Source organism: Myotis nattereri (genome assembly GCF_964212035.1).
Source record: "Myotis nattereri genome assembly, chromosome: 1".
Lineage (NCBI taxonomy): Eukaryota > Metazoa > Chordata > Mammalia > Chiroptera > Vespertilionidae > Myotis > Myotis nattereri.
The window spans coordinates 201,451,298-201,475,005 of NC_138075.1; the positions used below are offsets into that span (position 1 = coordinate 201,451,298).

The 23,708-nt window shown below is 41.3% G+C and overlaps 1 protein-coding gene across 2 annotated transcripts in view; it reads left to right on the plus strand.

Annotated features, from left to right (window-relative positions):
- The window catches only part of CORIN (corin, serine peptidase), a gene marked incomplete at both ends in the record, with an annotated part of 202,761 nt that overhangs the window by 124,100 nt on the left and 54,953 nt on the right, over positions 1-23,708 (plus strand). Inside the window, 5 exons of one of the 2 annotated variants that reach the window (XM_081088332.1) lie at positions 464-577; positions 9,997-10,104; positions 11,895-12,005; positions 14,035-14,151; positions 23,348-23,455. In XM_081088332.1, the coding sequence (XP_080944458.1) occupies positions 464-577; positions 9,997-10,104; positions 11,895-12,005; positions 14,035-14,151; positions 23,348-23,455 (558 nt within the window). The remainder of the gene's footprint in view (positions 1-463; positions 578-9,996; positions 10,105-11,894; positions 12,006-14,034; positions 14,152-23,347; positions 23,456-23,708) is intronic. The other variant, XM_081088333.1, reaches the window with a different exon arrangement.

Here is a 23,708-nt window from a genome sequence, read left to right on the forward strand (position 1 = left end):
GGGTTTTGTTTTTTGTCTTTTTTTCTAATAATCACCCGTATGTGGTTTATTATTGAAAGCTTTTAAAAAGTATTTGTTCAATAAATAGCACTCCAGTTTGAACTAATTTTCAGTTATTAAGAAAAATACTCCCATTTGGTATTGTCCCTACAGAGGTTGAACCAATCGATGGGGCCGCTCTCTTGAGCTCCACACATGCCGCCCAGGGGCCCGATTTCTTTTGCTTTCCCAAGGCCAATGGGCTTTGTATTATTTCCCAGTCGTGTCACAGGGAAGCGTCTGTAGGGCCAGAGGAAAAATTGATGACCATGAAACTGCGGGGATTTAGAAACAAATCTGTTGAACAGCAAGGGAAGTTTTTCTTGTTCTTTATTTGCTTCTCTTATTTTTAAAAGGAAAAAAAAACAAAACAACAACAAAAACCCAAAGCATTGTTCTGACGTTGTTTTTCTTCCCTTTTCAGCGTTCTGTGGAGGGGGCGAGAGCTTTCTGTGCGCCAGTGGGGTCTGCATCCCCCGGAAACTGCAGTGCAATGGCTACAACGACTGCGACGACTGGAGCGATGAGGCTCATTGCAGTAGGTGTCAGGCCGCGGGGGGCGGGCGGGCGGGGGAGGACAGGGGTGCTCTGCGGGGGCCTGGACACCAGCCGCTCCACTGTCCCGTCCTGACAACCGGCATAGGCTGACTGCTCGGAGGAGCTTGCCTTTCTGAAGGGAGCGCGCCTGTTTGCCTTCCCCTGGGGCAGCACTGTGTTTGCACACCTTTCACAGGCCGGTCGGAACTCAGCAGCTCCGTGCGCCTGGCACAGATCAGGGGTGGAAGTGTTTTTGCATAAAGTGTCTTAAAATGAGGAGAAGGCTTGTGGTTTATTTTGTTTGGGTGAGGATTTTTGTTTTTGTTTTTAAAGCTTGAAGGGTATAAAGGTCAACTTTTTTAAAAAGGACATTTTCATAGGAACATTTTTCGCCCTCATGACTCTTCACATTCATGACACAGCAGGTGCCTAGCCTCCTGTTGGTTTATGCTTCCTCTAAGCCTGAAGGTGGTCAGTGGCATTAACTGTTTGAGATCCATAGCTCGGTGGGTTCAGCCTTCAACACCCGCCCTCAACTTACCATTGATTTGATTAGTCTTAGGGGGATTGGTCGGCGGTTTGCCCAATATTGCGTTAATGTGCTTGGGCTGCCACACAAAATTCCACAGACTTCATGACTTTTACAGCAGGAAGTTGTTTCTCACTGTCTGGAGGCTGGGAAGTCCAAGATCAAGGCCCAGCAGGGTTCAGTGTCTGGTGAGAGTTCTCTTCCCAGCCTGCAGGCGGCTGCTATCCTCTTGTATGCTCACCTGACCTCCTTAAAGGGAGAGAGGGCACGCAAGAGGGGAATATGGAGAAGAAGGAAGTAAAAGAGGGAGAAGGAGAAGGGAAAGGGGAAGGGGAAGGGGAAGGGGAAGAAGAAAGAGAGAGAGAGAGAGAGAGAGAGAGAGAGAGAGAGAGAGAGAGAGAGAGGTGTTGGGGGGGGGGGGTGCTCTGATATCTTATCCTCTACTTACAAGAGTACCACCCTATTGGATTAGTGCCCCACTCTTAGGACTTCATTCAACCTGCATGACCTCCTCACGGGCCCTCTCTCCAAATAGGGTCATGTTGGGGGCTAGGGCTTCAATATGTGCACATTGGGAGATCAGACATTCAGTCCATGACAGATGCATATTCAGATTGCAAGTCATTTTACACTTCTGCAATAGATAAAAAGGAAAAATTAGCCTCAAGAATACAATGTAGGATCTGCATCTAAAACGGAACCATATGCTATTGTGTTCTAATTGCTTTTTAATGGTTATATGAGCAGCAATCATTACTATGAGAAAAGCTGTGTTTTACTCCTTGTAGAAGTTGCCAACGCTTTGTAAGTGCTCGCAATGATTGACCACAGTTGAGATTCCTCTGGTCTATGTGTCAAGTAGACCAACTTTTCTTCCATCTGAAGGGTTAGGATGCTTATTTGTCATAACTTTTGAAAGGCCATATATCATGGTAACATTTCAGATCAGTGTTTCCCAAACTGGTGTTCCACAGTGCCTGAGTCTTGAAAAATGTTTGAGAGAAAAAAATAAGTTTGATAAGTTCTGTCTATCGGATTTACTTCTAAGATATTTACAATTCATATTTTTGCCTTAAAGGTTCTAAGAAATCCTGCAAGTCAAAAAAAAAAAAAAAGACATTCATTTTGCTTAACTTGGTATTTCCTCAAAATTACATGTTTAGAGATACCCTAAGCTTAATTTATATATTTATTTATTCACTCATTCACTGATGTATTTTGCAGAATATCTAGCATCCTGTGGAACTACAGTTATGCCACCCATATTTTCGGAAATGTTTTCACTGAGACATTTGTTTTTATAATTTGGAATTCCCTCTTCAGGAAAACCTATGGCAGATGATTTTACATAAAAAACATTTTTGTATGATGTATATTTGCGTTTGGGAATGTTGCTGTGGACTACAAGAAAATGTTGTGCAAATTACCCACAATAGGGAATTTAAATAGAATTATATCCAATTTATGGGAATGGTGCTCTCTCTCAGTTGTGGCCCATGTGATGGTATTATTAAAATTTCCCATGTGCCTCTCCCCCCAGGGGTGGCCCGACACGGGCTTCCTCATTATGTTCCTCTGTTGCGCTGAGCATGGCACTTTACACAGTGAGAGCTTTCCGCTGCGTTTGTTGAAACTGAATTTGAAGGAGTACATTTTCCTAGCCAGTGCCTGACAGAGATGGTATTCCTATTCTGGAAGGTATTTAGCAATGTCTTCGGGGCTGAACTTTTCCTTAAAGAAGATATGGCTTTCCTTAGACACACTTCCAAACCGATCTGGTCGGGTCCGTTGAGGACATGCATTCCTCAGAATCCTTGTCTGGGAAGATGCGTCGGCAGACATTGAAATCTTTGCAGACAATTGTCTCTGACCTCACAAGGTCACCTGCCTCTGTGGAATCTCAGCACGTGTGCTTGGAGAGGGTGCCACCCTCCCGCTGTCCCCACCCTGCAGTGAAGGACCCGCAGCAATCAGAGCATGAAGGTAGCCCACAGATAAGACACTTCTGGGGGGGGGGGGGGGAGGGGGGGGCGGACGTTGTGCTGGGCCTTTCCAATGAGGAGCAGGAGGAGGAGCCTGGTGCCCGGCTTCTGGCAAATAGAGGAAGAGGAGGAGGAGGAGGAGGAGGAGGAGGAGGAGGAGGAGGAGGAGGAGGAGAAAAGGGAGGGGGAGGGGAGGGGAAGGGGAGGGGGGGTGAGGAGGGGGGAGGAGATGGGGGAGGGGAGAGGGAGGGGGAGGGGGAGGGGAAGGCCTTGAAAGAAAGGAAGGGAAGGTGTATTTTTTTTTGTGAATTCCCCAATCAACTGTGCTGGAAGCATGTACCTCCATGATTTGACTTAATTTTCAGCAAAGAAGGTATTCTCTTCCCCTTCTGTTCAGATGCCAAGCTGAGGCTTAAGGCAATGAAAAAATTTGCCAGTGATTCCAAGTGCTAGGTCTGAACCCAGTCTCGAATGGGGCCAAGTCGAATGCTGTTTGCTCCTGTGCTGCCTTTGACTTGCCCTTGTCCATAAAAGACTCGGAGAGTGGTTTTATTCTGATCATTGCTATGGCAAATGTCTATTTTGGATGCTCTGTTGTGCTTGGGAGATGACTGCCTATTACAGGTATTGGGACTGCTTCCTGACTTTCTCCCCTAACTAATTTTGCTGTGTTTATCAGTCTCATCCTAAGTATTTGTAGAACGAACAGATTTCCAACCACCTGGAACAATTTAATGATGTAGCATAAGGAATTTTGACAATTACGAAAAGTTTTCTTTTAAAAGTTTCTAGCTCTACGACGTTAGGCAGGCGACTTCTCTAGCCCTGGTTTTCTTTGTCATCCAGGTGGGTTGACAGTGGCATTTCCACATGTAGGGACTCTAATTCAGGTGGTTTTCCAAATGATGTTTCCCAGTCATCACAAGTGACTGCATTTACGATATTCTTTTTTACTGAGATAGGGATGCAAGTAAATATGAGAAATTTTTCCATCAAAATAATACAAATATTTCATTATCCACTGAAGGAAGAAGCTTCAGATGTCTGGAAAATTCATGTCTGTTTAGTGGCAACTTGGTTATGCTGAATCAATCCAACTATTGAATATCCTTGAATTCCTGCTGTGTGTGAAGCATATTCTAGATGCCTAGGAAGTATAATGACTCTTATGACATGGTTTCTTTCTTCGCGAGGCTTTTAATCTAACCAGGGAAATGGCCTAGAAGCATAGAGATCATTGGATGTGGTATTTTAGAACAATGTAATAGAAGAGATGTCACAAAGCAAAAGAAGAGTGCTGTAAACAGAAAGGGAGGTCCTGTAAATTGGGAAGAGAGGAAGGTTACGGGGAGTTTGGTTGGCATGAAATAGCTGATGAAATAGATGGCTTTGGATTGAGGTGATCTTCAGATACCATGGAATAGTGGTTCTCCACTGGGGACAATTTTGTCTTCTAGGAACATTTTTATAATATATGGAGACGGATTTGACGCTCACAACCGTGGGGGTTGGGAGCAATGCTATTGGCATTTGGTGAGTTGAGGTCAAGGGAGCTGCTACATTGCATTGGGTAGCCCCTCCCACAACAAAGAATTTCGCAGTCCAAATTGTCAACAGTACTGCAATTCAGAAACCCTTCAGCGGTTCTCAACCTGTGGGTCGCGAACAATGAAAATACATCCTGCATATCAGATATTTACATTACGATTCATAACAGTAGCGAAATTACAGTTATGAAATAGCAATGAAAATAATTTTATGGTTGTGGGTCACCACAACATGAGGAACTGTATTAAAGGGTCGCCACATTAGGAAGGTTGAGAACCAAAGACAGAAGTCAGTAGTCAAAAGAACCCCAGGTAGACGAGAAGCCTCAATTCACCTCATAGCCCTGCTGTTAGTGAGCTGGGCAACTGTGGGCAAACCATTTAACCTCTCTGGTCATCTGAAAATGAGGAGATTTGGAGGGAGAAATTGAGCATCCATACTGGAACCTTGAAATGAGGCAACATATTAATGCTTACAGACTCATAGAGACTGAGCAAATTGAGTGAAATCCTTGACAAAAGGTTTTCTGTTCCTTCGTTTTCTCCCTTAATCTCACAATCATTTTAGGAGACAAAAGTTAATAGTGTGCGGTGCCAAACTGAAATAAATATTAACATGCAAGAACTTCATTTTGTATCAAGCTCTCATTAAGAAAAATGATCTGTATCTAGAAAAACATCTACCTCAGGTCATGCAAAATTATGCTTGTATTGAGCAAGAAAATCACAGCAAGGAGCTTTTGAACATTTTCATTCGTTGGCCCCAAATTGTGCTGGCAACATTTCTTTTCAGTGCAAATAAACATTTATTCCAGTAAAAGGAGGCACTGTGATCTTTGCTATTTGCTATGAATTTCTGGCTGTGCAGTGCCTCCGGTTCAGGTTTTGTGTGTTTACTAGTCACATAGACCTTAGGGAGGTAACAAGTTGTTTTCCAAATGTAGCTAATTTTGTATCTAACCTCTGAGAATGGCTTCTAACCAAGTAAGCCATAACAGTGGAAAGTTGAATCTGTACCTGTGTGTGTAAATAATAAGGAATTGTTTTCTTTAATGCTTGAGTCATCCATGAAATAATTTAATACATGACAGCATTAATTTAAAAATATCTCAAATGAGGTCTTAGTGTGAATTACTGGGGATCCTAGAATAGGTCACACAGAGGACACGCGAATCATTGGAAAATTTTGGTGTGTTAATCAGATTCTGTAAGGAGTGTTTGATGCCCCAGTCCTACAATCAAAAGAAGTGAGGTATACCGCTTAAAAAAAACCCCACCCTAACTCATATGGTTTAAAATATGCCACCCCTCCACCGCACCACCACTTTCAGGGAATGCGAGTACTTCCGCATTAATGGTCCAGTTGAGAATCCTTGATATTACGTATTCTAGCATACTGCTTCAAAACTTCCCACAAGAGTAATTTAGGTGAAAACAAAACAAAACTGTAAAAAGACCTTTTACAACTTTTCAAGGAAATGCATGTATCTTGATGCACAGATTTCCCAACTCTGCTTGGTGGGCAAAACCACAAAGGTCAGAATCCTTTTCAGACTCAGCTAGCGCATGTGCAATAGTCCCAGGCAGCGATTGGGTGCAGAGTGGGGAGTTCGCGCCCTCTGCTGAATGGGAGGAAATAGTACAGCTCTCAAGGTGAAACTAGAACCTCTTTGCAGTTCTTATATTTTTCCTTATGATGGTTACTCTCATTTGAAAATTATTCAGCCTGGGGGAAATGAAAATGAATACTTACAATTTCTGCATGTATATACGTGTGAGCAATGTGTTCACATGTATGTGTGTTTGTGTACACAAAACACCTTCTTAATGAGGGTGCTGAACAGATGATTTCTAAGGCCAATTTTGTTTCTAAAATGATGTTATTCTAAAGTATTTAAGTAACTTATTTGAAAAGAATAGAGCCCAATTGTATGAGATAAGGCTTCTGCCTCAGGAGAAATGATCAGCTGGAATTCAGGGGACCGTACTACTGACTACTAGATTCTTGGTCTTCATCAGCTAAGTAGACTGACCCTCAAATGTACCCTTATTTCTCTCCTCTTCCATGTTCTTGTTATTCCCTCTACCTGAAACATAGTGAAGTTTTAATGCCATCCCCATTTCTGCCCATCTTCTATGCTCTCTCTCCAGACTTAAGGATCTATTTTTGTACTTACTTCACTTCAAATAAGAGGAAAGATAATACACTTAAGAAATCTACTTTCTAGCCAATGCAGGCATTTTTATGTATATTAATTTAAAACAGTTTTGCAGTTTTATTGAGGTATAATTTACAAACCATAAATGTATCCCATTGATTGTTAGTAAATTTATGGTTGTGCAACCATCACCACAATCCACTTCTAGAACTTTTCCATCTCCCCCCAGACTTCCCTCCCACCTATTTGCAGTCAGTCCCCAGAGAAGCACTTCTACTTCTCCACCCACGGATCACCACGGCCCTGATCTCTGTCTCTATAAGTTTGCTTTTTATGGAAATTTTATAAGTGGATCACACAATCTGTAGTCTTCGTGTCTGGTTTCTTTCACTTGGCATAATGTTTTTGAGGTTCATCTATGCTGTCACATGTATCATTAGTTCAATACTTTTAATTCTAAATAGTATTCCATCATATGCATATACTACATCTTACTTATCCACTCACCATTGAGTGTTTGGATTGTTTCTAGTTTTTGGCTGTTATGAATAATGCTGTTATGGACAATGCACATACTAGTCTCTGTGTGGATATATGTTTCATTGCCCTTGAGTAGATTTTTAAGGGTAGAATTCATGAATCATATGGTAAAGTTATAGCTCACTTTATAAGAAGCTGCCAAACAGCTTTACATGGTGGCATTAATTTTACATTCCCACCAGTGGTATATGAGTTTCAGTTTTTCAGAATCCTTGTCAATACTTGCTATTGTCTGTCTTTTTCATTATAGCCATTTTGGAGGTATATAATGGTATCTTATTGTGGTTTTAATTTGCATTTCCTTAATAACTAATTATATTGAACACCTTTTCATGTGCCAATTTGCCATTTGTATGTCTCCTGTGACAACTTTCTATTCAAGTCTTTTGCTAATTTGTAATTGGGACTTATTATTATTGATTGTAAGAGTTCCATGTATACTTTATCAGATACATGATGTGCAAATATTTTTTCAGTATGTAGCTTGTCTATCTTTTCATTTTCTTTTCTTTCTTTTTTTAATATCCTTTTTTTATATATATATTTTATTGATTTTTTACAGAGAGGAAGGGAGAGAGATAGAGAGTTAGAAACATCGATGAGAGAGAAATATCGATCAGCTGCCTCCTGCACATCTCCCACTGGGGATGTGCTCACAACCCAGGTACATGCCCTTAACTGGAATCGAACCTGGGACCTTTCAGTCTGCAGGCCGACGCTCTATCCACTGAGCCAAACCGGTTTCGGCTTTCTTTTCTTTTTTAAATAATATTTTATTGTTGACATTATTACTGATATCCCCTAATTTCCCTCTTTTTGTCCCTCTCCAACCAGACCCTGCCCCCACCTCCCTCTGGCCCTTACCACATTGTTGTCTGTGTCCATGGGCTATGCATATGTGTTCTTTCGCTATTCTCTTCATTCTCTTAATAGCATTTTAATTTTAATTCTTTGTTTTACTTTTGAATAATGTTTATTAGAAAGAACTTCCATTTAAATAATATAATAATTGTGTAAAATACATGTTTAAGAGAATACTGTCTTGTTTTTATAAAATTGATGCATGCTCATAAATTTAAACAATACATAACTTAATAATATTTTTAGAAGTACAAATATTTTTAACTTTGTGAGGTCCATTTATTAATTTTTCTTTCATGGCCTATGCTTTTGCTGGCATATCTAAGAATTCTTTGTCTAACCCAAGGTCAAAGAACAAAGTTTCCCCCCTATATTTTCTTCTAGAACAGTGGTTCTCAACCTTCCTAATGCTGTGACCCTTTAATACAGTTCCTCATGTTGTGGTGACCCCCAACCATAAAATTATTTTCGTTGCTATTCATAACTGTAATTTTGCTACTGTTATGAATCGTGATGTAAATATCTGATATGCTATATGTGTTTTCCAATGGTCACGACCCACAGGTTGAGAACCGCTGTTCTAGAAGCTTCATAATTTTGGCGCTTACACTTAAGTCTATGATCCATTTTGAGATAATTTGTGTGTATAATTTGAGGGAAAAGTCAGAGTTCAGTTTTCTACCTTAAAATCTAATTATTCTATTACCATCTGTTGAAGAGTATTCTTTTCCCATTGAATTATCTTTACATCTTACACACATTATTTTATTAATCTCTATGTCCAAGCTGTATTAACTAATGATCTTATCCCAGTTTCATAGGTCAGTTCACAGACTCATAGAGTTTTAGCTAATACACTCATATTCCCATGGCTAGTAGGTGGCAGAACTCGGATATGAGTTCTGTGTTGCCCCAAAACAAGACATATCTTCTTATTAAAATTTCCTCACATGTTGTTCATTCCAACGCTAAACTATATGCTTCCTGAAGCTGCATACCACTCATTCTTATCTTTATGCCATACTCTAGGACAGTATCTGCTTATTTAAGGGTCATCTTATGAAACACTCCATTGACTTGCAGTGGTTCTCAACCTTCTGGCCCTTTAAATACAATTCCTCATGTTATGACCCAACCATAAAATTATTTTCATTGCTACTTCATAACTGTAATGTTGCTACTGTTATGAATCGTAATGTAAATATCTGATATGCAGGATGGTCTTAGGCAACCCCTGTGAAAGGGTCGTTCGACCCCCAAAGGGGTCACGACCCACAGGTTGAGAACCGCTAACTTAAGGGATCATGTTTGTATGAAAGTGAGTAATGACTCTATAATCGAAATAAGTTCTTCTCTCCATTGTGTTTATGCTTATCATGGACAAAACTAGACTTACATTGCAAAGGAAACATTTTTAGGAAATAGCTACTTACCCTCTACTGAAGTCATTGCTTCTGTATGAACATGAACTTTATGAGGAACTATGATGAATTGAGAATATCATTTCTCACATTTGGCTATAAAGAAGATTTCAGGGGACATAAAGTGAAAGTCTCAGAAAGTGATAAAAGCAATAGCTTGGGAGCCTGAGGGTCCTAGCCCTGGTTCTGCAGTAGCTTGTTATGTGACCGTGAGCAAGTCATTGGATCTCTCTGCACCAGTCTCCTCACCTGTACAGCACTAGGTGTGGACCAGGCTGTCACTATGGTTTCCCTCCTGCTGATATGCTTTTGCTACATAGAGCACCACTGTAGCATCACCTTCTGTTCAGATGGTACCTGAGTGGTTTCTCTTATTTGCAGATTGCAGCCAGAATCTGTTCCACTGTCACACGGGCAAGTGTCTTAATTACAGCCTTGTGTGTGATGGATATGATGACTGTGGGGACCTGAGTGATGAACAAAACTGTGGTAAGTAGCATTGTCTTCCTAAGGTTTTCATTAAACATTTCAGAAACTTATCACCAAGCACATGTAGCTTGTTGTTCTTTAATATGATTATGAGCAGGTTAAATTATAAAATGTTTGGTTTCTTAATTTTAGAAAGGGGAGGTTTTTTTCAATTACCAGCCTCAATTATGTCTTATGTATAAACTAGAGGCCTAGTGCACAAAATTTGTGCATGAGTGGGGGTGGTCCCCTCAGCCCAGTCTACATGCTCTCCAATCCAGGGCCCTTCGGGGGATGTCCAACTGCTGGTTTAGGCTCGATCCCCGGGATTGGAGCAGTCAGACATCCCTCTCACAATCCTGGACCGCTGGCTCCTAATCGCTCACCTGCCTGCCTGCCTGGTCACCCATAACTGCACCCGCCAGCCTGATCGCCTCTCACTGCCTCTGCGTGCCAGCCTGATTGCCCCTCACTGCCCCCCTGCCAGCCTAATCACCCCCAACTGCCTCCCCTGCTGGCCTGGTTGCCCCTAACTGCCCCCCCCCCCCCCCCGCTGGCCTGGTTGCCTCCAACTGCACTCCCTGCCGGTCTGGTCGCCCCACACAGCCTGCTGTTCAGTAGTTCGGTTGTCCCTCACTAACCCCCCTGCTGGCCTGGTCATAGGCAGCCATCTTGTGAGGGTTAATTTGTACATTACCTCTATTATTATTATTATTATTATTATTATTATTATTATTATTACATAGGATGTAATACCTCTTAAATACACAGTCATACTGAGGAAATGCTTCAGAAGTGGAGTGGAAAGGCCACTACCGGCTGTTAATATGTTAATATTATTTTCTCCTTGAAAGTGTTCTGTTTCTTTGTGGTTCTTCCGGTGGCTCATGTTTAGATCTTGAGCTCTTGAGCAAAATTTTGCAGAAAGATATAGTATTTGTCCCTTGAACTTCCTTATTTTTTAAAAAATATGGTTTTATTGATTTTTAGAGAGGAAGGAATGGAGAGGGGAGAGAGAGAGAGAGAGAGAGAGAGAGAGAGAGAGATCAATTAGCTGCCTCCTGCATGCCTCCTCCTGTAGTAGTGACATGTAGGGTTAAGATGGCACATTTATTTTATGTACAAAAACTTATCTTTTAAAGAATAAACTTAGCTTTTAGAGGGTCTTATTCAATTTTGAGTGCCATCTCTTGAATTAAAACCATCAAAATTTCTCTGGCTTATTTACCTTTTGACTTTGCGATTAACTTCAAAATGTTTAGGTAAGATATTATTAAATGACATAGGAACTTTGTAATATGAACAAAGGGGAAGCTTGGATGGCGAAGGGCACTGGGCAAATGGCGTGAGATAGTACTGAGCATTGGAGAATATTGGGAGGAATGTTGGGAAAGGCTCCAGAGTATGATCGAAGAGTGCCCCAGCGTGCTGTGTCTGAAAACACACAAAGCCATCACAAATATGTCAAACAGCTCTCTACCTTCTGAAATCCAAATCACAGTTGTGTTTGTTTGAGCCAGCGTAAAATCACGTGTTTCTCATCAGGAAAGAAAACAGTGACAAAACAATAAACAACGACAAAAATAGCTGTGGGTCCTGAGAAAGCTGGACAGGCTTTCATCTGAAAAACAGACACTTGGGTCATAGTGACGGTGCCTAGGAGCCCACAGGCCTGGGCGGGAGGTGATAGGAACGTTGCTGGAGGTGTTAGGGCAATTGGAATAGACGCTCCTCAGTGGGAACCATGAGCCAGAGGGGCTAAGTGCCTGCCATGCCGGTTCCCTGCATCGCGTGGACTTTCCCTCCTCCAGACTGCAGCCCCACGAAGGAGCACCGCTGTGGCGATGGGCGCTGCATTGCGCAGGAGTGGGTGTGCGACGGCGACCATGACTGCCTGGATAAGTCTGACGAGGCCAACTGCTGTGAGTGCCCTAGGATTTTGTTTGCTTATTTGGCCATGTCTGGCCTGTGTACACCAACACACTCCAGTTTCACCGTCTAAACAGCCTTCCAAGGGAAAGATCCCTGTACCTTGGTCCTTGCCTAGAAAGGTAATAATTGAATGGTGTGAGGACAATGACAATGTAGCTAATGCCCTGGGCCTCCACACGTTTCCCCCAAGAACGTCAAGCTTTATTGGCTGGATCTGGCCGAGCAGATGGCTGTTTTCTTTCTCTCTTTGCTCCGGCGTCCCCTTCCTGCACCCGTGACTTTGTCCAAGGGGCTGCTCTCCCCAGAGGCTGGGGGACTTTTCTATTGCAAATGACACATGAGTGGTTGAGCCTCCTTGCAGGAGCTTCCAGACATGCTCTCAGGCACGTTCTGTAGGAGAACATGGAGAGAATTGCCAGGGAGAAGAGAGCATTCGATGTTCATAGACTCACACAGAGGCTGTGAAAACAGTTGGAGCTTTACTGCCTGTCGTATTCTGGGTGAGTGAACACTCTCCAGGTAGCTGTTACGCTATCTAGATAATAAAATCAAGTATGGCTGCTAATTCCTTTTTTCCTTTAGAAACTGCACTATACTCAGTAGAGACTAAGAGAATGATTGAATAGAAGCAGTTAGGTGTTAAAAGCAAGTAATTTGACTTGAAAGAGTTAATATGATGCCTGGTTGAATGCACTAAACTTTGTATTTCATCTTTTGCTGTCTAATACAAATAGAAAAAAATGTTGGTATATAGGATAGTGAATACGTAAGTTGCCTATCATTTGAGGCAACAATAGAAATGCAGGGTGCATGGTTTTTATTTTGACATAAGAAAAGGCATATAAATTATCAAATGCAATGCTGGACTTTCCCCTTCCCTGAATTGAAAATGAGCTGCAATATCCCCAAGTCCTTTCTTAATGTAACACAGCGGCCCAGAGCAGACTGTACTTGGCTGATCCCAGGAAAGCAAGGACATGATGCTCATGTACCATGATTCTGGTGCTCAGCCTCGATTCAAGAATAGGGAGTTTTAATGTTCAACAGTAGCTCGGTGAAGGCTGAGGTCATATAAAACATGGTTTCTGATGCTCTAAAACAGTGGTTCTCAACCTTCCGAACACCGCGACCCTTTAATACAGTTCCTCATGTTGTGGTGACCCCCAATTTCATTGTTACAAATTGAACATAATTAAAGCATAGTGATTAATCACAAAACAATATGTAATTATATGTGTTTTCCAATGGTCTTAGGCGACCCCTGTGAAAGGGTCGTTCGACCCCCAAAGGGGTCGCGACCCACAGGTTGAGAACCCTGCTCTAAAAAGTGACAGTTATAGAATTTAGACAACGTCTAGGAACCGTACGATTAATGGTCGCTATACCATCCATTTCAAATGCCAGCTGTCCCAAGCAAGTTTTGAAATAATGTGTTTATTGTATGCGAGGTGTCTGCATGCACTTTCATATGTTTCCTTTCATTGTCTGGAGTGACAGGCTGGGCTAGGACTCAGAAACCTGCCTGCACATTCCCGCCCTCCCTGTAACAGCCATGTGACTGTGAAGCTAAGCTCTCTAAGCTCACTTTCCTATTCCAAACCAGGTCAATAACATCTCCCTTGCAAGCCTGTTGTGGGGATTTGAGATTAAATACAGAATGCCCCTAACAAAGCTATTGCCACAGAGTAAACTTTTAATAAGTTGTGCCTTTTGTCATAGTAGCATCACTACCACCATCATTAATACTACTTCCCATCGTGAGGCTATCAAATAAAGTAAATCCGCAGTGAGTGCTATTAATAAGGCACGAGAGATTCTAGAAAGAAACTATTCCATCTCAAAAAAACCTCGGCCTTGTTGTTTCTAAATTAGCGATGCATCCACTCCTTGATACAGAACACTCACATAGTCACAACACCCATCTCCTGGCGATGCCAGGAAAACAGGAGCCGTTTCTAAGACGTGCAGACTGCGAGGGGGGCTAGTCAGCCACATGACTCTTGTTCTGGCTTCCCCCAGCCTGCGGCAGCCAGGGCCTGGTGGAGTGCCGGAGCGGCCAGTGCATCCCCAGCACTTTCCGATGCGATGGGGACGAGGACTGCAAGGATGGCAGTGATGAGAGGAACTGCAGCTACAGTAAGTGTGTGCCCTGCCCCCAAAGTGTGCCTTAACGGTGGGCCTTCCCCTGGGAGCGGAGCAAAGGGCTGGAAGTTATGGATGCAGAAATAGGATTCTCACATGAAGAATTCCAGATGCCTACTGCTGTGGCTCTCACAGCCCCGTCAGCCAGAAAACACCCCGTTGAGGATTTCCTCAAGCAACTCACACTGAACTATCATTCGTAAGGGTGCAGGGTAGAGGTTAAACACTTACACAGCATGGGGAGAGTCTATTAACTGTTTGATGGGGAAAGGCATCGCTGTGATAAAGAGTTCAGTATATGGTATTTGATTAAATTAGATTCCAATTAGTAGGCACTGGCTTCTGAAATTAAATGTAATAGCTTCATAGATTCACATGCCCACAGAAGCAGTTTAATGCCTCACATTACCAGGCAATACACTTAAACACACTTAAAGTATTACAGATAGTAGTACGTATGTCTCCTTCTTTTTTTTCCCCCATTGGCCTTCCCCCGGCCTCCCCTACCCCCTGGCACATGCCCTCACCGCCCACCCCAGTGTCTTGTGTGCATTGGTTATGCTTATATGCATGCATACAAGTCCTTCAGTTGATCTCTTACCTAGCCCCCGTCCCAACACTCCCCAGCCTTCCCATTGTAATTTGACAGTCTGTTCAATGCTTCTCTGCCTCTGTATCTATCTTTTTGTTCATCAGGTTATAATGTTCTTTATTATCCATAAATGAGTGAGATCATGTGGTGTTTTTCTTTCACTTCCTGGCTTATTTCACTTAGCATAGTGCTCTCTGGTTCCATCCATGCTGCTGCAAATGGTAAGAATTCCTTCTTTTTTGTAACAGTGTAGTATTCCATTGTGTAGATGGTCCATAGTTTTCTAATCCACTCATTTGTTGATGGGCACTTAGGTTGTTTCCAAATCTTGGCTATTGTAAATTGTGCTGTTATGAACATAGGGGTGCATATGTCCTTTCTGATTGGTGTTTCTGTTTTCTTGGGATATATTCCTAGAAGTGGTATTAGTGGGTCAAATGGCAGTTCCATTTTTAAATTTTTGAGGAAACACCATACTGTTTTCCACAAAACCAGTCTGCATTCCCACCAGCAGTGCAGGAAGGTTCCTTTTTCTCCACATCCTCTCCAGCACTTGTCATTTGTTGATTTGTTGATGATAGCCAGTCTGACAGGTGTGAGATGGTACCTCACTGTTGTTTTGATTTGCATCTCTTGGATGATTAGTGACTTTGATCATGTTTTCATGTGTCTCTTGGCTTTTTGGGTGTCCTCTTTCGAAAAGAGTCTATTTAGGTCCTTTGCCCATTTTTTGATTGGATTGTTTATTTTCCTTTTGTTAAGTTGTATGAGTTCTCTGTAAATTTTGGATATTAAACCCTTATTGGATCTAACATTGGCAAATATGTTCTACCATGCAGTGGACTTTCATGTTGTTTTGTTGATGGTTTCTTTTGCCGTGCAGAAGCTTTTTATTTTGATGTAATCCCATTTGTTTATTTTTTCCTTAGTCTCTCTTGCCCTAGGATCTGTGTCTGTAAAGATATTGCTACGACATATGTCTCCAATTTTGCTGCCTATGGAGTCTTGTAGGATTTTTATGGTTTCCCATCTTACATTCAAGTCCTTTAGCCATTTTGAGTTTGTTTTTGTGTAGGGTGTAAGTTGGTGATCTAGTTTTATTTTTTTGCATGTATCTGACCAAATTTCCCAGCACCATTTATTAAAGAGGCTGTTTTGGCTCCATTGTATGCTCTTTCCTCCTTTGTTAAATATTAATTGAGTGTAATGTCTTGGGTCAATATCTGGGTCCTCTATTCTGTTCCATTGGTCTATGTGTCTGTTCCTGTGCCAGTACCAGGCAGTTTCGAGAACCGTGGCTTGGTAATATAGTTTGATGTCTGGTATTGTGATCCATCCAACTTTGTTCTTCTTTCTCAGGATTGCTGTGGCTATTCCGGGTCTTTTTTTATTCCAGATGAATTTTTGGAGATTTTGTTCTAGATCTTTGAAATATGCCATTGGTATTTTAATAGGTATTGCATTGAATTTATAGATTGCTTAAGGTAGTATGGACATTTTAATGATGTTGATTCTACCAACCCATGAACATGGTATGTACTTCCATTTGTTTATGTCTTCTTCTATTCCTTTTTTCAATATCCTGTAATTTTCCGAGTACAGGTCTTTTATGTCCTTGGTTAAGTTTATTCCTAGGTATCTTATTTGTGTGTGTGTGTGTGTGTGTGTGTGCAATGGTAAATGGGATTGTTTTTTTCATTTCTCTTTCTGTGAGCTCATTATTGGTATATAAAAAGGCCATAGATTTCTGGGTGTTAATTTTGTATCCTGCTACATTGCCGAATTCATTTATTAGGTCTAGTAGTTTTTTGATGGAATCTTTGGGGTTTTCTATGTATAATATGATGTCATCTGCAAATAAGGGCAGTTTTACTTCTTCTTTTCCAATTTGGATGCCTTTTATTTTTTCTTCCTGTCTGATTGCTATGGCTAGTACTTCTAGTACTATGTCGAACAGGAGTGGTGAAAGTGGGCATCCTTGTCTTGTTCCTGTTCTCAGGGGAAATGGATTTAGTTTTTGCCCATTGAGTATGATGTTGGCTGTAGGTTTGTCATATAGGGCTTTTATTATGTTGAGGTATGATCCCTCTATTCCCACTTTGCTGAGAGTTTTATCAAGAAAGGGTGTTGGATTTTGTCAAATACTTTTTCTTCATCGTTTGATATGATTATGTGATTTTTGTCTCTCAGTTTGTTTATGTGATGTATCACATTTATTGACTTGTGGATATTGAACCATCCTTGCATCCCTGGAATAAATCCCACTTGGTCATGGTGTATGATCTTTCTAATGTATTGCTGAATCCGATTTGCTAGGATTTTGTTGAAGATTTTAGAATCTATGTTCATCAAGAATATTGGCCTATAGTTCTCTTTTTTTGTGGTGTCTTTATCTGGTTTTGGGTTTAGGGTAATGCTGGCTTCATAGAAAGAGCCTGGAAGTGTGCCTTCCTCTTGAACTTTTCGGAACAGTCTGAGGAGGATAGGTTTTAGTTCTTCTTTGAATGCTTGGTAGAACTCCCCTGTAAAGCCACCCAGACCAGGGCTTTTGTTTGCTGGAAGATTTTTGATCGCTATTTCAATTTCTTTGGTAGTTAGTTATCCACCTATTCAGGTTTTTTGACTCTTCTTGGTTGAGTTTTGGGAGCTTGTATTTTTCTAAGAATATCTCCATCTCATCTAGGTTGTCCATTTTTTTGGAATAGAGTTGTTCATAGTATATTTTTAATAATCGTTTGTATTTCTGTGGGATTGGTTGTTATTTCACCTCTTTCATTTCTGACTTTGTTTATTTGGGTCCTCTCTCTTTGCTTCTTGGTGAGCCTGGCTAGAAGTTCATCAGTATTGTTTATCCTTTCAAAGAACCAGCTCTTGTTTTTATTGATCTTTTTTATTGTGTTCTTTTTTTGGTCTCTATGTTGTTTATCTCTGCTCTGATCTTTCCTTCCTTCTGCTTACACTGGGCTTTTCTTGTTGCTCTCTTTCTAACTCTTTGAGTTGTAGGGTTAGATAATTTATTACCATTGTTTCTTGTTTTTTGAGGCAGGCCTGTAGAGCTATGAAATTCCCTCTCAAGACTGCTTTCACTGTGTCCCAATGTGTTTTCATTGTCGTTTTTGCCATGATGCTGTTTATTTCTTCTTTGATCTCTCTGGTAACCCAGTCATTGTTTAATAGCATACTATTTAGTCTCCATGAGTTTGATTTTTTTGGATTGTTTTTATTGTAGTTGATTTCTAGTTTTATGCCTTTGTGATCTGAGATGGTGCTTGATATGATTTCTATCTTCTTGAATTTGAAGAGACTTTGCCTGTGACCCAATATATGGTCTATCTTTGAAAATGACCCATGTGCACTTGAGAAGAACGTATATTCTGTAGCTTTGGGGTGAAATGTTCTGAAGATGTCAATTAATTCCATCTGATTAGTGCATCATTTAGGATTGATGTTTCTTTGCTGGTTTTTGTTTAGAGGATTTGTCCAGTGGTGATAATGGGTTATTAAAGTCCCCTACTATGACTGTATTACTATCAATATCTCCCTTGATATCCCCCAGAAGTTTTTTATGTATTTGGGTGCTCCTGTATTGGGTGTGTATATGTTTACCAGAGTTATATTTTCTTGTTGAATTGCTCCCTTTAGTATTATGAAGTGATCTTCCTTATCTCTTGTTATGGCCTTCACTTTGAGATCTAATTTGTCAGATATAAGTATTGCTACCCCACCTTTTTTCTCATTTCCAGTCGCCTGAAAAATCTTTTTCCATCCCTTTACCATCAGTCTGTGTGAGTCCTTTTTTCTGAGATGGGTTTCCTGTAGACAGCAGATATATGGGTAATGTTTCCTTATCCACTCAGCTACCCTATGTCGTTTTATTGGGGCATTTAATCCATTTACATTTGAAGTTATTATTGATAGGTACTTGTCACCATTTTTATTCTTTACCCTTGTGTTCCTTCTTCGTTTCCTATTTCTTCTTTTTACAGCAGACCCTTTAGCATTTCTTGCATTCCTGGTTTGGTGGTAATAAACTCCCTTAGTCCTTTTTTGTCTGTGAAGCTCCTGATTTCACCCTCAATTTTGATTGATAGCCTTGCTGGGTACAGTAGTCTTGGATTCAGACCCTTCCTTTGCATGACTTTGTATATTTCATTCCATTCCCTTCTTGCTTGACGTGTTTCTGTTGAGCAATCAGTCACTAGTCTGATGGGGGATCCTTTGTAGGTAACTTTCTGTTTCTCTCTGGCCGCTTTAAAGATACTTACTTTGTCATTGGTGTTTGCCAATTTAATTATAATGTTCCTTGGTGTAGGTCTTTTGAGGTTCATTTTGTTTCAGACTCTGTGAGCTGCTTGGATTTGTGTGAATTTTTTCTTCCTTATATCAGGGAAGTTTTTTGTCCTTATTTTTTCAAACATGTTTTCTATTCCTTGCTCAGTTTCCTCTCCTCTGGCACCCCTAGTATGCGGATGTTGTTTCCTTTCCTGTTGTCCCAAAGTTCCCTTAGGCTCTCCTCCTGTTTTTTTTTTAACTTTTTTTTCTCTAGATGCTTCTCTGCTTGGATATTTTTTCCTACCTTGTCTTCTAGCTCACTGATGTGGTCCTCTGCTTCTTCTAGTCTACTGTTGATGCTTTCTATTGGGTTCTTTATAGCAGTGATGTCATTTTTCATTTCTTTTTGGTTCTTCTTCATTTCCTCTTGTTCTTACACATATTGTTGAATTTGTCTTCCATTCTTTTCAGCCACCTTATGACCATTTCTCTAAATTCTTTCTCTGACATATTGCTTGCCTCCTTTTCATTTACTTTTCTGGTGATGCCTCCTTATCTTTCATTTGCGGGCTGTTTCTTTGTCTGCCCATGATCTCTCTTCTCTAGGTGTCTGATTATGTATTTCTCTCTCTCCATCCAGCACTGCGCGTAATTCTCCAAACGTCTCTTCTGCACGTCCTTTTTCCCCTGGCACTAAGCAGCAGGCACACTGGTAAAATCCGAGGCTGCTTTTTTGAGCCCAGTCCAGCTATGGGCTGATTTTTAGAGTTCCCTTCTTCCAGCAGCCCTACAGATCCCCTTCCACCCTTGCAGATCACGCTGACCCCAACGGCCATGGACTTTGTGGGGTGCAGACTTCCCCTGTGTGCGTTTCTCTCTCCAACCTGGATTGCAGAGCTCACCTTTCCCTAGGCAAAATATGACCTTTCCATGAGGAGGAGCAGAGCTTGTCTCAGTCCACATATTCGTGCTTCTTGAGATCCGGTGATCCTGGGTTCGTAGCTGGTCTCTGGGTGCAGGGTCCCAGGATGTATACGCTTCCAATAACAGCCACTCTCCCCTTCAAGATGGTGTGGTCTCCATGGCAGAGCTGGCTGCTCTGGGAGAGATTTCCTTAAACACACTTTAAAAGGAGTCTGATCTCCATCTGTGAAACTCAAAGAGAAAACATAAATCGAATGAATTGGTTTTTCAAATGTGACCATTTTTGTCAGAAAAGGAGGTTTCATGATGATCATTTTAAGCCCCAGTTTATGTAGAAGCGTCTCTCACCACAGGCTAGTAAGAGTATTTCTAGACTTAAAAATCAATACCTTTGTGTCCTAGTGACCTTGCCATTGACCTTCATAGCCTGGTTAAGAATATGGTTGTTGCCGCCCAGCTGCCTGGTTCACACCCAGCTGTGTTACCCACTATCTGCTTGACTTTAGGCCAGTTACTTTACACCTGATGTCTCAGTTTCTATGTCTGTAAACTCGGAATAATGATCACATCACTACTGACATGTAGTGAGAACTCAATTAATATTTGCTTTATTACATGGCCTTTATGTTGAAACATGTCTCTGCTGTGTATATCTATCCCAGCTAATGAGATTGGTCACCTGTAGCTAAATTAGTTTGTCATAATGAATATAGATCATTAGAATAGCTTTAATGAAAAAAGCATTTGAGACATAAAGGTAGAGCCTTTTCATCACAGATGTATTACATTAAAAGATACATAAGCAGCACTAAGTTTTTAACAATTTAAAAATTCAGAAGGAAATCCTTTTCCACAACCACAAACCTCTCTTTGGATCAAGTTGTTCTTTCTTCCTACATAATTCAACTCTGCTTGAAATCATATTGGATTCTTCACTACACAAGGGCAGGATTTGTCAATTGTTTTCTTACAGGTGTGAGATGTAAGAGAATCACAAGATAAAATGGGTCAAAAAGTAAAATTTTAGCATCTTTATATTATTTACTCTAATGAATTCAACTTAATAAATGTGTATTGTGGGGTTAATATGTGGTCAACCACTGGGAATTTAGAGGCAAGTAAAACAGCTTTCAGGCCCCGAGCAGGGGGGAGAGACAAAATACCAATAATTAGACATGTCGGTGTCTACCTAGGAAGTGAAATTGCCGTGGGGAAAGGCAGGTGCTAGGAGACCTTACATGGGATGATGCCCTGGCAAAGGGCCCCAGGGAAGCTTCCCTGAGGAAAAGATATTGGAACTAAGATTTGAAGAATGAGTGGAGTTAACAAAGGAGCATGGGACTGGGGAAAGCATTTCAGACACAGGGAGCCTCTTGGCCGAAAGTCCCAAGGAAGGAGGGGGCGGGGCTTGCTTAGGGTGCTGGGACTGGGACTGTCCACTGCATTAGAGGGTGAGCGGGAAGAGGAGCTCACAGCTGCAGGAGAATTGTCAGCAGTGATGGCAGGCTGGTTCTGCCTGACAGGGCTGGGGAGGGGAGCAGGGACCCCTTCTCCCAGGACTTGGGCCCCATTGAAAATGGAGGCCTTCACAACCCCCAGGTGGCTCTCTGCCTTCCTGTCTAGTCTCCCAAGGCTCCAGTGACTCCAACCTCTGCACGTGCCTACCCCAGGTCTTTGCATGTTCCTCTGTCTGCGTGGGAAACCCATCCTTCCCTCTTATCCTAACTTGCCCCATCTTCCTGAAGAACTCCTTTGAGAGGCTTTCCCCTTCCTGCCCTTGTTTGGGTCCCTTATATGTACTTCCAGCAAAGTAATGATCACATAGCATTGTAAGGTTCTGTTCATGATGGCATCCCTAATTAGAGAATAACTGTCATCGTTTTTATCTTTTAATGCTCAGTGCCTTGTCACATAAATTTGTCACGTAGCAGGCACTCATAGACTGAACTAATGAATGCATGTTGTCTTATGAAATTTCTTTAAGAGACTAAACACGTGGAAATTAGCCTGGCTAGCCTTGCAATTTTTTTTTTTTTTTTTTTTTTTTTTTTTTTTTTTTTTTTTTACTCTACTGACATAAAAAATAGGGAAAGAATGACATCTCTGCAAGGCTATGATATATTGTACATTAATGGTACTTGTAAAGGAGAAAGAGTCCAGTATAATAAAAATTGTCTGAGAATCTATATATATAAAAGCCTAAGTGACTATTAGGACCAAACGACCGAAACAACTGGATGACTGGCTGGTAGCTATGACCCAGATCTTGCTGCTGAGGCCCTGACAGCCCCGAATCTGGTTTACCCGCACCCCGGACCCAGACAGGAGGGAGGAGGGAGCCCGATTCCTCATGGAATCGGCCATTGGTTAGCTTGCTGCTGGGGCCAACCTCCCATAATCCCTCCCCCCAGCTGGCCAACCCACCACCCCCACCATCGACCCCAATTGCTGGCCAGGCTGAGGGACCCCACCCATGCATGAATTAGTGCACCAGGCCTCTAGTTATAGATAAGAATGACTGTGTGTGTCCACATACTATCATTTATACTTTAAAATGCCTTGAAAGAGTCTCTAGATTCCAGATGATGTTTCTGAGAGTAACTGAGTATAACAGAGGAGAGGTGGAAAGAGAATGGGCAGTAATTTATTATCTTACCCATTTAATCTACCAATGACCAGGAAATCAATGGGAAAACCAGTTTCCTCTCTACATACCTTAAGGAAAAGCCATTAGGTTGACGTTACTGTGGTCATTCATTTGGGAACTATAAACCCAATTCTCAGGTCATCATGGCGTGGCCAGTATTGCTTTCCAAGGACACACAGAAAATAGGGGTAACAGCTCTACAGGACTTGTACCCTGATCGTGTCCTTATTGTGTTGGTGCTCATGCCCTACTTATTATTGGGAAAAATGTTTTCTTTTAAAAGGAAGACTAGAGTTGGGAGCAAATGAGTCTTTAAAATAATATCATTTAAAATTCACAATTTTAGGATCTTTATATTGGTCTCTCTTTAAATTTTATTTTGTAATCAAATATATGCACCCATGTAAACATAAAACACTATTTTTTCTTTTTCCTTTTCTTTTCTTTCTTTTCTTTTTTCATTAAAAGCAACAACTACGTGTGTGTGTGTGTGTGTGTGTGTGTGTGTGTTTGATAGGTTGCCTCTTATTTCCTCATTCCTACAGAATCCTTTTGAAATAATTGTGTCGTATTTAGTTGCCAGGAAAACTAATCCAGAAAGAATCTACTCAACATGTGTTCAATATTCTTGGAGACACTGGAAGGAAATTAAAGTTGTGTCATTCCTCAGCTCCACCAGACGGCCTCGATCCTTTAGATCCCAGCGTCAGGAACTTACAAATGATGAAAGCGAATGTACCTTTCCCCCTCTGTAGGTCAGACTCCATGTCAAGAAGGCGGCCAAACATGCCTCTACAATTCCTGCCTTGATTCATGTGCTGGTAGCTCTCGTTGTGACCCCAACACCAGTCTGAATAACTGTAGTAAGTACAGCAGCTGACAAATGCAATCCCCGTGGCAGGATGTGCATTCGGCTTTGTTCTTTCCCGTTGACATTGAAATGCTGAAGTCTGGGATCCCTCCAAAAATATATGTATCTATTTTCTTTTTCTTTTTTCTTTTTTTTTAAAGCTTGCATGTGGTAGCAGAAGAGAAACAGAATGGTCTTAATGAACTGAAATCAGAAACAACTGTGTCGTTGTGAATGGGCTATAAATCCGCATTGCTTAATATCAT